Source organism: Phodopus roborovskii, unplaced genomic scaffold, assembly GCF_943737965.1.
Source record: "Phodopus roborovskii unplaced genomic scaffold, PHOROB, whole genome shotgun sequence".
NCBI lineage: Eukaryota > Metazoa > Chordata > Mammalia > Rodentia > Cricetidae > Phodopus > Phodopus roborovskii.
In genome coordinates, this window is record NW_026125444.1 from 18,781,332 (window position 1) to 18,794,820 (window position 13,489).

Here is a 13,489-nt window from a genome sequence, read left to right on the forward strand (position 1 = left end):
AACAAAAAGGAGTAAATTCCTGAAAAATAAGTGAAAAAAATGAACATGAATAACACAGTTTAAGTGAGGGTATAGTACTTATCATGCCATGATGTTCCTTGATGTTTATTTACTTGTAAGCGATTTTCACCATAGGTACAAAGGAGGTCAGGGTAATTGCTTGGCATCATTTTATTGTAAGATAGTTGTCTTCCTATTTGTGTCAAACACTTGGGACTCTTGGACATTTTTAAACTTCCAGCTGTGGTGACTGCTGCATTGCCAATGTACATTTGAGGTCTTTGAAGCCACAGTGTAGAGAGGTGGGCACTAAATGGGACTTCAGTTGGTTTTGGAAAAAATGGTTAACTTCTGCTTGCTTTCCCTACAGTTCTCATGGCAAAGATGCCTCTCCTGGACCTCTGATTGATGTTACAAACATCTCTACCCCACGCAAATTCCTTGATGCCACTCAGTATTCTGCTGCTGGCAGTTCCAGTGGTAAGTTATTTTTTATTATGTGCTACAGTCTTAGTATACTAGAAAGCCTAGGCAAAGACCTTTGGGAACCCGTGATGTGCTCTTTGGGACCCTCACAGGAAATAGATATAGAACCATTGGTTGGACCTTTTGCATTATAGAGGGTGAAAGCTGGCAGCCAACTGCCCTGCCTACAGATTCCAGCTGTGAATGCATTTATTTCAGTGGTACTGTTCAGTTTTCTAAACTTGCATTGGCATGCTCTTTGGTAAGATGTGTGCTTTGCTTTTTGGTTATACTCTATATTGCTTCTGTTAATATCAGATGGCAGAAAAATAGAAATGAGACCAAGCCATATATTGTGATCTAGACAGACAAGCTTCCTTTATTGGAACTTGAGTCAAGCTGATCAGCATGAGCCAAAGAGAACTGACATTGATCAGAGGTGACCAGGCCTGTTGTTTGAACAAAGGAAGCATCAGGCTTTTGTTGGCTTCAACGATAGAATAAAGTTCGGTAATTCTCCATGAGCACAGTTTCAAAGATGTTTCCTTTCTTTTACACAAGCATTTTGGCCTCGAGGTTTCCAGGCTGACAGACAGATATTTACTCCACTGCTCAGCCCTCCTGTTGCTGACAATTTCTTTTTTGTTTTTGTTGTGTCTTTTTTAAGGCAGGATTTTTCTGTGTAGTCTAAGCTGGACTCAAACTTAGAATCCTTCTGTATGTGCTACTGTGCCTGTTGATGGTGCCATGGGCTGCCTAAAGAGCACAGAGTTAGGATTAAACACACACTAGCTTCAAGGGCTTATAGGCCAAATAATGTGTAGTGTTGTCTTGGGCAAGACAGCAGCATCAAATATTCCATCACGTACAGAGCTGAGTAGAGTGTGGCTCAAATACTCAGGCAGCGGAAGGGCAAGCACAATATGGAGACACAGTTGCCAGGCTGCAGGCTGTAGTCGGTCATGGTAGTCTTCATGTATCTGCAATGTGACCTCTAACCCACATGTTAGAAGTGAAAGTAATCAGAGGGTTTAATCTCTTTGATGATAACCTCTCCCAACCATTGCTATTTGTATCCATTTGAACCCTTCTAGTTTGAGCTTGGCTGCTGTGTCCTTACTTTTGTTTACTTATGACATGATCTGGTGTTTTGTGGCAAAAATGTTGAATGTATGCTTTTAATGAGAAAGTTAGGGGCTTTGTCTCCTGAGGTGGCTCCTGTCTGCCTCCCTATGGGCTTTTACTCTATTGTTAGATGGGTTACATTTCATCTCTAGTCCAAAAGAGCTTCTGACTATAGAACTGGTGCCTGGCGACATGGCTCCTTCTGTACTTTCCACTGGCCTCACCATTTCCAAATGCACCCATGCCAGTGTTCAGAAGTAATTTATTTATTTATTTTGAGCAACCTAGTATTCTTTGAATAAGATAAAGGAGTGCCATTTCCTTGTATGTTTAAGGTTGGCATGAGAAGACTTAATTTTGATTCTGAATGTAAAGTTTTAGAAGGTTCTTCTGGAGTGGCTCAAAAGGCTTTTTTGTAGAGTTAAGTGGCCCCACAGCTTTGGGGCCACTGTATATGGAGGTTTCTGTGCCTTCATACCATTGGCTGGGCAGAAGAGGAGTGGATGATTTCTGCGGGCTTTGCAGGTACTTTCAGGTGGCAGCCAAAGCCCTCAAAGCCTTTAATTTAAAAGATAGTGATGCGTGTTGTTACCTTTGGATACATATTAGTTTATTGCTATTGAGGGTTAAGCCTAGGGCATGCCCCATGCCAGAGAAGTACTCCATTGCTGTGCTCTAAACTCTCTTTTTACTTTTTTATTTCTGAGACAAGGCCTTGCTAACTTGGATAGACAGGCTTTGAACTCACTCTGCACCTCAGGGTGATTGCTTTTCTGAACCTCTTGCCTGATACAGTGTTTCTTTTCTTTGAGCTTTTGATACTTCTGTAAGGGATTGGAGAGTCCAGAAGTATAAAATAAGTATACACATTTACTTTTGATCTGTATTTTACTTACCTTTTTTTGAAATTGCCAGTTAGTATATGTTTATATTTTTAAGTAAACCATCCTGTTTAGCCTGTTTATATTAATTTATGTCAATGTTGTTGAGTCATTGTCCAATTGAAATAACAAATTTTAATTGTTTATAACAAAATTACAGGTCAGCTTTGTAAAATGAAAGTGCTGTATACATTTGAAATAAGATTTAAGTGCCAACTTGTTACATTTATTATTTTTAATAAGACAGCTTTTACTTTCTAATGGACACTTTAGTCTGTCAGGTCCTGGAATTAACAATGTCATGTAGTGGAATTCATGTTCCCATAGTGACTTTCATTATTATTAGAAAACTCTGGAAGACCCTCATGCTATCTTAAGTAGAGCAAGATCATTGTAGAAACCACATTTAGAGATGTGTGCAAGTCTTCCACTTTAGAAGGGTTTATTTCCTTGACTGTTTTGGATACTGTTGATTTTATGACTTTCCTGGGTGTGATTGAAAAAGACTGTTACCAGTAGGTTTTCCTGCAGGTCTGGTCCCACCGCCACGCCAGCCCCAATTAACGCATTGAGACTCTGTATTTGATATAATGCTGTTGGCCAGTTACTTGTTTCTTATCGGTTAGCACTGTCTTAATTATTAACCCATTTCTATTAATCTAAGTACTTCCATGTGGTCTTATCTTACGAGAGAGTGGCTGGCGTTCTGCTCTCTCAGTCCACCATCTTGGAACTCTACATGCTGACTCTTCCTTACTACTTCCTCGAATCCTCCTTGTCTCCTTGTCCTGCCTATCTTGCTTTCCTATTGGCCATCAGTGCTTTATTCATTAACCAGTATGAGAGACATATATACAGAATGACATCTTCCATCAAAAGACAGTAAAGTTATGTTATAATATTGATTCATGTTAGTAACCACCTAATTTAAGAAGTGTTTATTGCTTTCTAGGTGGGAAGTAATGTTTGAAGTGCTTTACTTGAATTAACTGAGATGGGTATTATTAGTAGCTTCATTTACATGCAGGAAAACTGAGGCACAGCAAGGTTAATGATTGTCTTTAATCTACATAGCTGATTAAGAAGCAACCTGGATTTTGATGCTGGAGCTGAGTTCTAGAGTCTATTTTTTAAATTAGTTTGCTGTTGTTGCAAATAAACAAGCTGTGCATTGTGTGTTCATTTTCTGTTTACAAACATGGCTTACCCAAAATAGATATATTAATTATCTTAAAGTTTTGTAGTTTAGGAGATAATGGTATGGTTCAGCAGGTAAAGCGCCTGCTGTATAAGCATGAAGATCTGAGTTTGGATCCTGAACATCCACGTAAAAGCTGGGTACAGCAGCATGTGCCTGTATCTCCAGAGTGGGAGGAAGGGGTGAGGAGACTGTTAGATGCCAGGGGCCACTAGCTAGTAAGTCTATCCAAAAATAGAAGGCTGCGTGTTTAATTGTAGCCTCTGCCATAAAAAAATAAGGTGGCAAGCCAAAGAAGATGACATCTGATATTCTGATGTCAACCTCTACCTTCCATGTGCACAAGCATGAATGTATGTGAATGCCTGCCTACAACACACACACACACACACACACACACACACACACACACACACACCCTATCATGAAGCTGATTATCATGGTAAATCTTAGCACTCAGGAGGATCAGGAGTTCAAGGTAAGCCCAGGCTACATAAGACTCATAGGAAAATCAAAATCAAAATAATACAAGTCTCGCTGTGCCCAAGTCAAAGTATTTACAGGGCCGTACTTCTTATTGAAGGCTCTGGGGACTCCTTTTCCTCACCCTTACTAGGTTCTGGAGGCTTCCACCTTACATGACCATCTTTTTCTTCTTGCCCAAAAGCAACAGTGTTGCTAGGGGACAGTCTTCCTGTCTGCTCTGACCCATATTCCTGCCTTGACTCTTCCAATAGAACTGAGCCCGTCTGGGTATTCAGGCTAATCTCGATATCTCAAAGTCTTCAACACTACTGATACCTGTCTGAGAGTCTCCTGTGTCATGCAAGGTGATCTACTCACCGGCCTTGTGGCTTAGGCATGGATATTTTGGGAATCTGTCATTCTGCTTACCATACTCTGAAGAGCTGATTTTCTGTCTTAAGTTATCTTTAGAAACCCATGTGTGAAAAATTTGATTTTTTTTGGAATTATATGGTGAAATCTTTTTAACTCATTGCCATTCTAGACCTTAGGACTCTATTAATATGAATCACATTATTAAAAGAGATTGTCCAAGCAAAGAAGATACACATTATGGAGAGAGTACATAACATGTTACTAAGTACATATAAAAGCTTGGGGCTCATGAAATATACCATAATAAAGGACAGAAATTTTGTCTAATTCTTGGTACTGAACAGCAAGTCTTTCACATCTATTTGTGGAGTACTCTGCAAGTCAGCCGAGAAAGTAATAGACATTTTCAGCAGGGAATTTAACATGGGCTCTTAAAGCTCCCCTCTCATCTTGTGAAACAGTAGGATTGAGGGTGTAATCCATTAGAATTGACACTTTTATAGAGGAAGTTCCAGTAGGGAATCCCCAGGCAGAACGGATTTCCCATTGGGGTGCCATAAATTAAGGTTGGAGGTGATTCTTGAGAATGTTCAGGTTATTATTAATTAAATGAGAACTCTGATTGCTTGTGAACGCATTGGTTTGCAGATGCCTTGTTTTAGAGGTGCAATTGTGACTTTCCTCTGAGAAGTTTCCTATCATCGTTTGTAAGTGATGCTGTGCAGACTGAATTTTGTGGCTCTGGATACAACAGTGCTATGAGGTTGTTTGAGAGCAGCTTCTATTGTCATTACTGTTATGATTGTCATCTTTATATTCATTATACTTAAACACATTTAAGAAAAGTTATTTGGAATTATGTGTGTGTGTTAGCTAACTAAAGTACTCATTTATAAATTGCAAATTGAAGCACAGGTTAGTAGAAGCAAGTAACGTTAAAAGATAAATAATTGGAATTTGCATTGCTTTTTTACTAAATATTACTCAGGTTGTAAGTGGCGTAATAAAGAATAGGGTAGATTAATAAGAACTGAATGAAAGAAGAGTTTATACCTAAAACATTGGCACTTGTCTGTTGATCAGTAAATCAGTAAAGGGAAAACATGAGCATGCCTTTTTCTTGAGGGAAATCTCATGCTAGTAATATATAGAAAAACATTATTTAATCAGTTATTATTTAAAAAATGGTTTCACAGATACAGAAAGTGATTCCATTGAGAGCTAATGCTTGGTTCTCGTACATCCAGATTCCATGGCTGGAACTTGGCCTCATTCTGGTTCTAGTCTTGTGTAGGGGGGATGCATTTTGCAAGCCTCTGTCCTGTCATTGCAGTATGTAATATATAGGAAAACTAATGTCTCATTTAGATGTAGTAATTCATGTAAAGACTTAGAAAGTTTGGAAGAACAGCCGGCAATTGTAGTAAAAATGTTGGTTTAACTCTTTTGAACTCCCAGGATGTCTGGGAGCCTTTGGAAGCTTTGACTGGGCAAGCGCTTCCAGGCATTTATTTCATTTTTGGCTTCTTGATTCATTTTATTCATGTCTTGGTGGGCTACTAAGATCATGACTGTAGCAAAAGTGGACTCTTTACTACTTTCTTTTTTGATATAACACAGGTCAAGTAATAAAACTTAAAAAAGAACACAGATTAAATGTTTTTTTCTTATTGCTGCTGTTTTCTTAGTGTACATTTTATTTCATATAATCTTACCTGAGACTTAGTATTTATTTTAAGAATCAGAGAGTTGACATTTAAGTGATTCTCTCAACATGAAGTGGGAATTGTATGTTCCAACATAAGTGTTCTGGCTTACCAAAATAGCTGGACTCTTTTCAAATTACTTCTGACCTTAGTGAATGAAATGAGGAAATGACAGCTCCTAAGTATGGTTGAGGAGCAGGTTTTTATTGTACATGTAAGAGAATAAACGTGACCAGCGTAATGAATGGTGCCATGAAAGGGGGGAGAGAGCGTTAGGGGTGGAGATATTTCACCTCCTTGGGTACATTTATTCATATTTCCCTTCTGCTCTTATTGAATATTGTAACCTTTTCTGATTTCTTTTTTAGTATGTTTATTATTGGTATGTAAGATCTAGAGAAGTTTGTTTGTTGACTTTGCATCCTGCTACTTTGCTGAAAGTTTAAGATATGAGGATTTTCTTGTGGAATCTTAGGCTCTTGTAAGTGTAGGATGGTGTGGTCTGTACCCAGGAATACTTTTGCTTCTTCCTTTCCTCTCTGTATCTGTCCTTCCATCTCTGCCCTTGACTGAAGAGACGAAGCATTGATTCGAGTATGCATGGGACATGTGTTCTTATTTTAGGGGGCTTGTTTTTATTTTTTTCCCCATTTAGTATAATGTTCGCTGTAGGTTTGCCATGTCTTGCTTTTACTGTGATGAGGTATGATTCTTCTATTCCTAGTTTCTTTACAGCTTTCATCATGTAGTGGTGTTACTTTGCCAAAGCTTTTCTTGCATGTTTTGAGGAAATCATGTGATTTCTGTCCTCAGATCTCTTTAAATGCTTATTATACTTACTGGTTTGCACATGTTAAAACCATCTTTTCATCCCTTGGACAAAATCAACTTGGTTATAATATATACTTTTGAATATGTTCTTGATTTTTGATAATGTAAGATTTTCATTGAGAAATGTTGTATCTGTGTTTATCAGAGAAATAGTCCATTTTTTGTTTTTATTTTTATGTTTATCTGATATTGTTGTGGGGTAATACTGACCTTATAGTATGAGTTCCAGGAGTATTCCTTCCCTCTGCTTTTGTAATAGGATACTTTAAAGAACGTTCTCGATAGTTCTTTCACGTCGTTGAGCTGTGAATTCTGAGTTTTTCTTGAAACTATTACTACTGTAATCTCATTGTCAGTTACCAGCCTGTTGTTTTTTCTCCTTTCTTAGTTTTTGCTGGTTGTAATTATCCATGAGTTTATTTATTTCTTCTATGTCCCCTTCCCTTTGCAAATTTGGGTTTCAAAGGATTCCATAATCATTTTCTGGATTTCATTGATATCTGTGGTAATGTCCCCAGTTTGCTGCTAATTATATTCCTTTGAGATCTTTCTTTCTTTGGTTATCTGGCTAAGGGCTTGTTAGTCTTATTTACCTTCTCATGACTAACTCATTGCTTCACTGCTTCTCAGTGCAGCTTCCTTAGCCTCCTTTCCTCATTTTTGCCCTGTTCTTTATTTTTTTCTGTCTGTTTCAGGCTTGGTTTATTCTTGTGTTTCTAAAACTTTGAAGTGTGTTTTTTGGTTTTTGTTTTGTTTTCTATCTTCATTTTTTAAAAAATGTAACATCACATAGATTGTTCTCTTAGAAGTAACTGCCTTTCATGTATCTCAAAGGATTTGAAAAGTTATGGTTTTGTTTTCAGTTGATTCTAGGACTTTAAAAATTTCTTCTCTGATTTTAGTGACTCATGATTTTTCAAGAATGAATTAATTAATCCCCATGTGTTTAGGTAGTTTTTCTTGTAATTAAATTGTAACTTCTTCCACTGTGGTCAGATAAGATACAAGAATTTATTTTGTGTTTGTTCCTAATGCTTTTTGTGACTCATACTGTGTTTTGTGTTGGAAAAATGTCTATAGACTTCTGACTCGAATATGTTTTCCCAAAGCTGTTCAATGGAAAGAACTGTAGATATCTGTTAAGTACATTTGATCTGTGATGGTGTTTAGGGCTGAAATGTCTTTGTATGTTCTACCCAAAGATGATAATTTTGTATTGAATCTCCTGCTATTATTACATATGGATACATCTGATTTCTTATGTCAGTAATATTTATTATGTAAAATTAAGTTCACCAACATTTGGTAACATTGGGTGCTAGAGAAAGTCATGCTTGTGTGGACATGATTCTAATATGTCACTATTAGTAGGATTTTTTAAAATTATTAAGTGTGTGTATGTGGCTTTATAAATGTGTATGTGCACACCTGTTCCTGTGGGCACAGACCATGATGTTGATGTTGCGTTTCCTCTGTTGTTGTATATCTTATTCCCTTGAGACAAGGTTTCTCATGGTGCCTGGCACTCACCATTATTTATTTATTTATTTCCACTAGATCAACCACAGCCCAGGATATCTTCTCCATCCACACACCCACATTCCAGTGCTGGGATTAAAGCACGGCAGCTACTCCTAGCTTTTTGTGGAGATGGTGGGGACCCAAACTCAAGTCTTCATATTGGCTCAGCAAACATTATACCCCTGAGCCATCTCCCCACACCCCTGTTTTAATGACTCATTTCCTATTTATATTGGCTATAAAATTGTATTTTAAAAATTGTGTTATATCTTTAAAAGTCTTTTAGATGTTAAGCTTAATCTTTTCATACCTACTATGTATGCCATAGAGATATATTTACCACCATCCATTTTCTTTATTATTTCAAATACATCATTGATTTCAAGATAATTCTTGACAGCAGCCTTAAAAAGTAATTTGCGAATCCATATTCTAGACAAAGCTAGAAAGCACTCTAAGTATAATGTGTATATGTGTACATATATAAAAATACAAATACATACATGTACAGATATGTATCCATTAATGTCTTTATGGCTACACACACTTATGTTTATGTAAAACATGAGTTCAATTCCAACTGAAGTGAACCCACAGCAATTCTAGCTCTTCCTTTCTTTAAATCTATAACAGTGTGGTACCTAGTTTACATTCTGTTGTTGTTGTTATTGTCTTTAGTTTTTTGAGACAGGGCTTTCTGTGTAACAGCTCTGGCTATCCTAGAACTCACTTAGTACACCAGACTGGCTTTGAATTCTCAGATCCACCTGCCTCTATCTTCCAAGTGCTGGGATTTGAAGGCATGTGCCACCAGCCAGTATCTTTGTTTACATTTTAATTATTTATGTAATAATATTTACATAAATTAAATCCAGAACAATAGTAAAAATCAAGTGAAAAACAGGTTTATTAACTTTAGAATTTTAAGAATTTTTATTTTATATTATATGGCTTAGAATATGTATACTTTTCAATTTTTGTCTTATTTCCTTAATATATTTTTTTTATGTAATATATTTGGATGGTGTTTATCTCACTCCCAACTCCTCCCAGGTCCTCCACTTCCCTATCCACTCAGTTATTATGTTCATTCTTTCCTTTTTTTCCTCTCTCCAAACAAAACTAAAAACCAAGAGCAACCTACAAAAACAAAGACAAAAATCAAAACAATCATAAGACCAATAAGACCAAACAAACAAACAAACAAACAAACAAACAAACAAAAAAACCAAAGCAAAACTAAACAAGAAGTTCACACACACACACACATACACACAAGCATGGAGTTCATTTTGTGTGCTGTGCCCTGGAGTGTGGTTGATATACCCAGTGACACACTGTTAGAGAAAACTGACTTTCCATTTCCTAGAAGGTCTCAGTTGCAGCTAACCTTTTGGTTAGGGTTGGGAGCCTGTATTCACTCGCCTCCTCAGTGCTGGGTCACTGCCTGGCTTGAACCTGTGTAGGTCCTATGCGTGCTGCCGCATTCTCTGAGTCACGTGTGCATCAGATCTGGTTGTGTGTGTAGTACTTACTTTATTTTGAGTCATCTATCACCTCAGATTCTTAAAATCTTTTAGCCTCTTCTGCATAGATCTCTGACCCTTGGAGGCTGGGGTGGGGTGGGGGAGCTTGATTAAAACATTCCATTTAGGACTGAGTGTTCCATAGATTTTCATTCTCTATACATTGCTGTTTCTGTGTTAATTTCGATTGTCTGCATGGTGTTGGTTTAGTGAAGCATGCTGGATATAGCAGCATGTCATATGGAGTCTCTTCTATTGTGTACTATATGGCTTAGAGTATGTATTATTATTCTGTTGGTGTGATAAAACACTATGACTAATGAAACTTACAAAAGTAAGGGTTTTGGGGCTTACAGTTCCAGAGGTACGAGAGTCTATCATTATCACAGTGGGGAAATGTGGCTCAGGTAGGCATGGTGGCTATTATACTGTGAGCTTATATATTGAGCCATAAGCAGGAGACAGCAAACTTGAAATGGCACTAGCCTTGATGCTGTCAAAGCTGGCCTCCAGTGACAGACTTCCTCCAGCTAAGTCAGACCTCCGGAGCCTACTTAATAGCGCCATCAACTGAGCCCAGTGTGCATACTTGAGCCCAGGAGGAGCATTCTCATCCAAACTCCCACATGTGTATTTGCAAAACACCTGAGTTACTTTTCATTTCACTTCTGTTGCTTTAGATCATGGTTACTCGTTACCTTTTGTTTATTTTAGAGTCACATGACCTATATTGTAGACACCACAACTGTACAGAAAGCGCTCAGGCAGGTATGTCTTCTTGATCACTGTCTCTTACGCAGCTGCTAGTCTCTGTTCATTTTCCACCATGTTCATTTCTCATTCATTCTGTGTTTATTTTTGCATAAACAATCAGATAAATTTATCTTTTCTTCCAGAAGGTAGACTTTTCTCTTATAGTTTGATGTTTTCACTTCTTATCTTTTGGAAATTACTCTAAATATGAAGCAAGGAAAATCTGCATGTCTGTTTTCATATTGTTGGTAGTGTTTTGTTCCAGGAAATTTAAAAGGGAAGCTCAATCTCAAGTTAAATCTGTATGCAGGGTGTTTTTGTTTTAAAGCTTTAAATATTTTACATTCTGCTAAAAGTCAAATGAAATTTGCCATCATCACTATCTGTTAGTTCAGTGGTGTTATGTATATTTTCTCTAGAAAAACTTTCAGAACTGAAAGTCTGTACCTATTGAGCAACAGCTCTCTCTTCCTCTCCTCCCCACTTAACTCCCAGCAGCTAGCTAGCCCTAGCAGCGAGTTCGTCGTTGCCGTGAATTTGTCTGTTCTGTACACCGCATACCAGTGGAATCACAGTGCTTGTCCTTTGTCACTAGCTAGTTTTCCTCAGCATGATCTTTTAAGGTAAGCACATGTAACGTGTGTCAGAATATCCATCCTCCTCAGGGCTCAACACTGTTGCATTGCTCAGATGCTGTTTGCTGTTTGTCCTCTCCTCTGTTGATGGACACTTGGGTTGCTTCTACCTCATGGCTGTTGTAGCAGTGTTGTGCTGTAAGTAACTTCTTTACCACACCCCTGTTTAGATCTTTTGGATTTGTGTCCAGAAGTAGACTTGCTGGATCATATGGTGACTCTGTTTTTAGGTCTTTGACGAATAGTCTCACTGATGTCTCTGCAGTTACACTTTCTTATGTTCTTACCAGCAATGCATATGGGCTGTTTCTTCACACTTGTCATTTTCTTTTTTCTTTTCTGATAGTAGACATCTTAATTGGTCTGAGGTTATAGCTGGTTGTAGTTTTAATTGGCATTTCCCTGGTGATTAGTGATGTTGAACATCTTTTTATGTGTATTGCCTATTTCTCTGTTATCTTTGTAAAATGTTTACTCATGTCCTTTGTAATTGGGTTGTTAGTTCTCCTATTGGCAAACTGTAGGGATTTCTTCCTTTAGATATTAACTCTTCTTCAGCTATCTGAATATCAAGTACTCTCTTGTGTTTGAAGAATAGGTTGCCTTGACTATGTTGGTTGTGTCCATTGTAGACCTTCATTCAAGTTTTGATGAACTTACATTTGTTTTTCCTTTTTTTGGCCTGTGCTTTTAGTGTCATGTGTAGAGAATCCTTGTTACATACAGGCTTTTGCTCTGTTTTCATCTATGACTTACATTGTGTTAGATCTTATGCTTAAGGCTCTGGTCTTTTTAGAGTAACTTTCTGTGTGTAGTGTCAGGTAAGGGCTAGTGTCCACCTGTAGTTTAGGAGACATGTGGAATCATGCATTAGCAGAATAGTGCCAGGCTGCCTTCCCATCACCAGTGTGTGGGGCTTGTTTCCCAACAGGTTTTCTAACATAACATCTGCCATGTTTTCCCCTGTTTAATCTAATAGATGGTAAAGAGTAGTTTGAGCATTGGGCCTCAAGTCACCTCCTGCCTCAGCCTTCTGAGTAGCTTGGACCACAGGACCCTGTTGTTGTAATCTGCTAGATTTTCTTTTTAATTTTTAGTTTTAGCTAGGTATGTTTTACAGTTGATTATTTTGGATACATTTTCCCAGATATCCAAAAGTTAAAAAAAGAAAAAAGATTAAAAAAAGAAAAAAATTTGTGGTAAAATCTTGGTTTGTAATTTTATATAATAAGCCCGTTTTAGTGTTTGTTTCTTTCTCATGCTAATATTATTTTTTTTGTGCCTTATTTCCTGTTCCTGTTAATCTATTTTCTCTTTGATCTTTTAAATCTTGCTTTCTTACATTTTACCTACACTTTTCTCTATTTTCTGAATAATTTTTCTGAAATATCTTTTCAATTTTCTCATGGTTTTTTTTTTTTTTGTTTTGTTTTTTTTTTTTTTAATTTTCAAGCCAGAGTTTCTCTGTGGCTTTGGAGCCTGTTCTGGAACTCACTCTGTAGAACAGTCTGGCCTCAAACTCACAGAGATCCACCTGCCTCTGCCTCCCCAGTGCTGGAATTAAAGGCGTGCACCACCATGCCTGGCTCTCATGGATATTTTATACTTAAAAAAAAAAAAAAATGTATGAGATAACTGTATTTTCATTTTACTTTTTCCCTAACTTTGGTCACTTTTTACATCTTCCAATATTTTATTCATGTCTATGTTTAGATTTTAAATTTATGGAAAAAGGTAGCTTTACATATCTTCAAATTTTTATTCAAATATATTGTTTACATCTAGGGTGCTGCCTTCTAGTTTTCTTGTATTTCATGTTTTTTCTTGCATTAATGCGTATTAATGTTTGTTGGGTTTTCTGAATTGTTCATGATGTTTTCCCTGTTGTTTTTGTGGTACAGGAGTTCTTTAAAGACTTGTCAATTTATTCACTCCTCTGTTTTAGTATAACAAAGTCCAGATATGATTATGGATTTAAAACATTGTCTTGGTGGTGGGGAAAGGTTTA

The 13,489-nt window shown here is 37.2% G+C and overlaps 1 protein-coding gene across 1 annotated transcript in view; it reads left to right on the top strand.

The window, feature by feature from the left end:
* Exoc4 (exocyst complex component 4) overlaps positions 1 to 13,489 on the top strand; it is a 651,801-nt gene that overhangs the window by 55,443 nt on the left and 582,869 nt on the right. Inside the window, exon 5 of the mRNA XM_051175863.1 lies at positions 371 to 480. Within this exon, the coding sequence (XP_051031820.1) occupies positions 371 to 480 (110 nt within the window). The remainder of the gene's footprint in view (positions 1 to 370; positions 481 to 13,489) is intronic.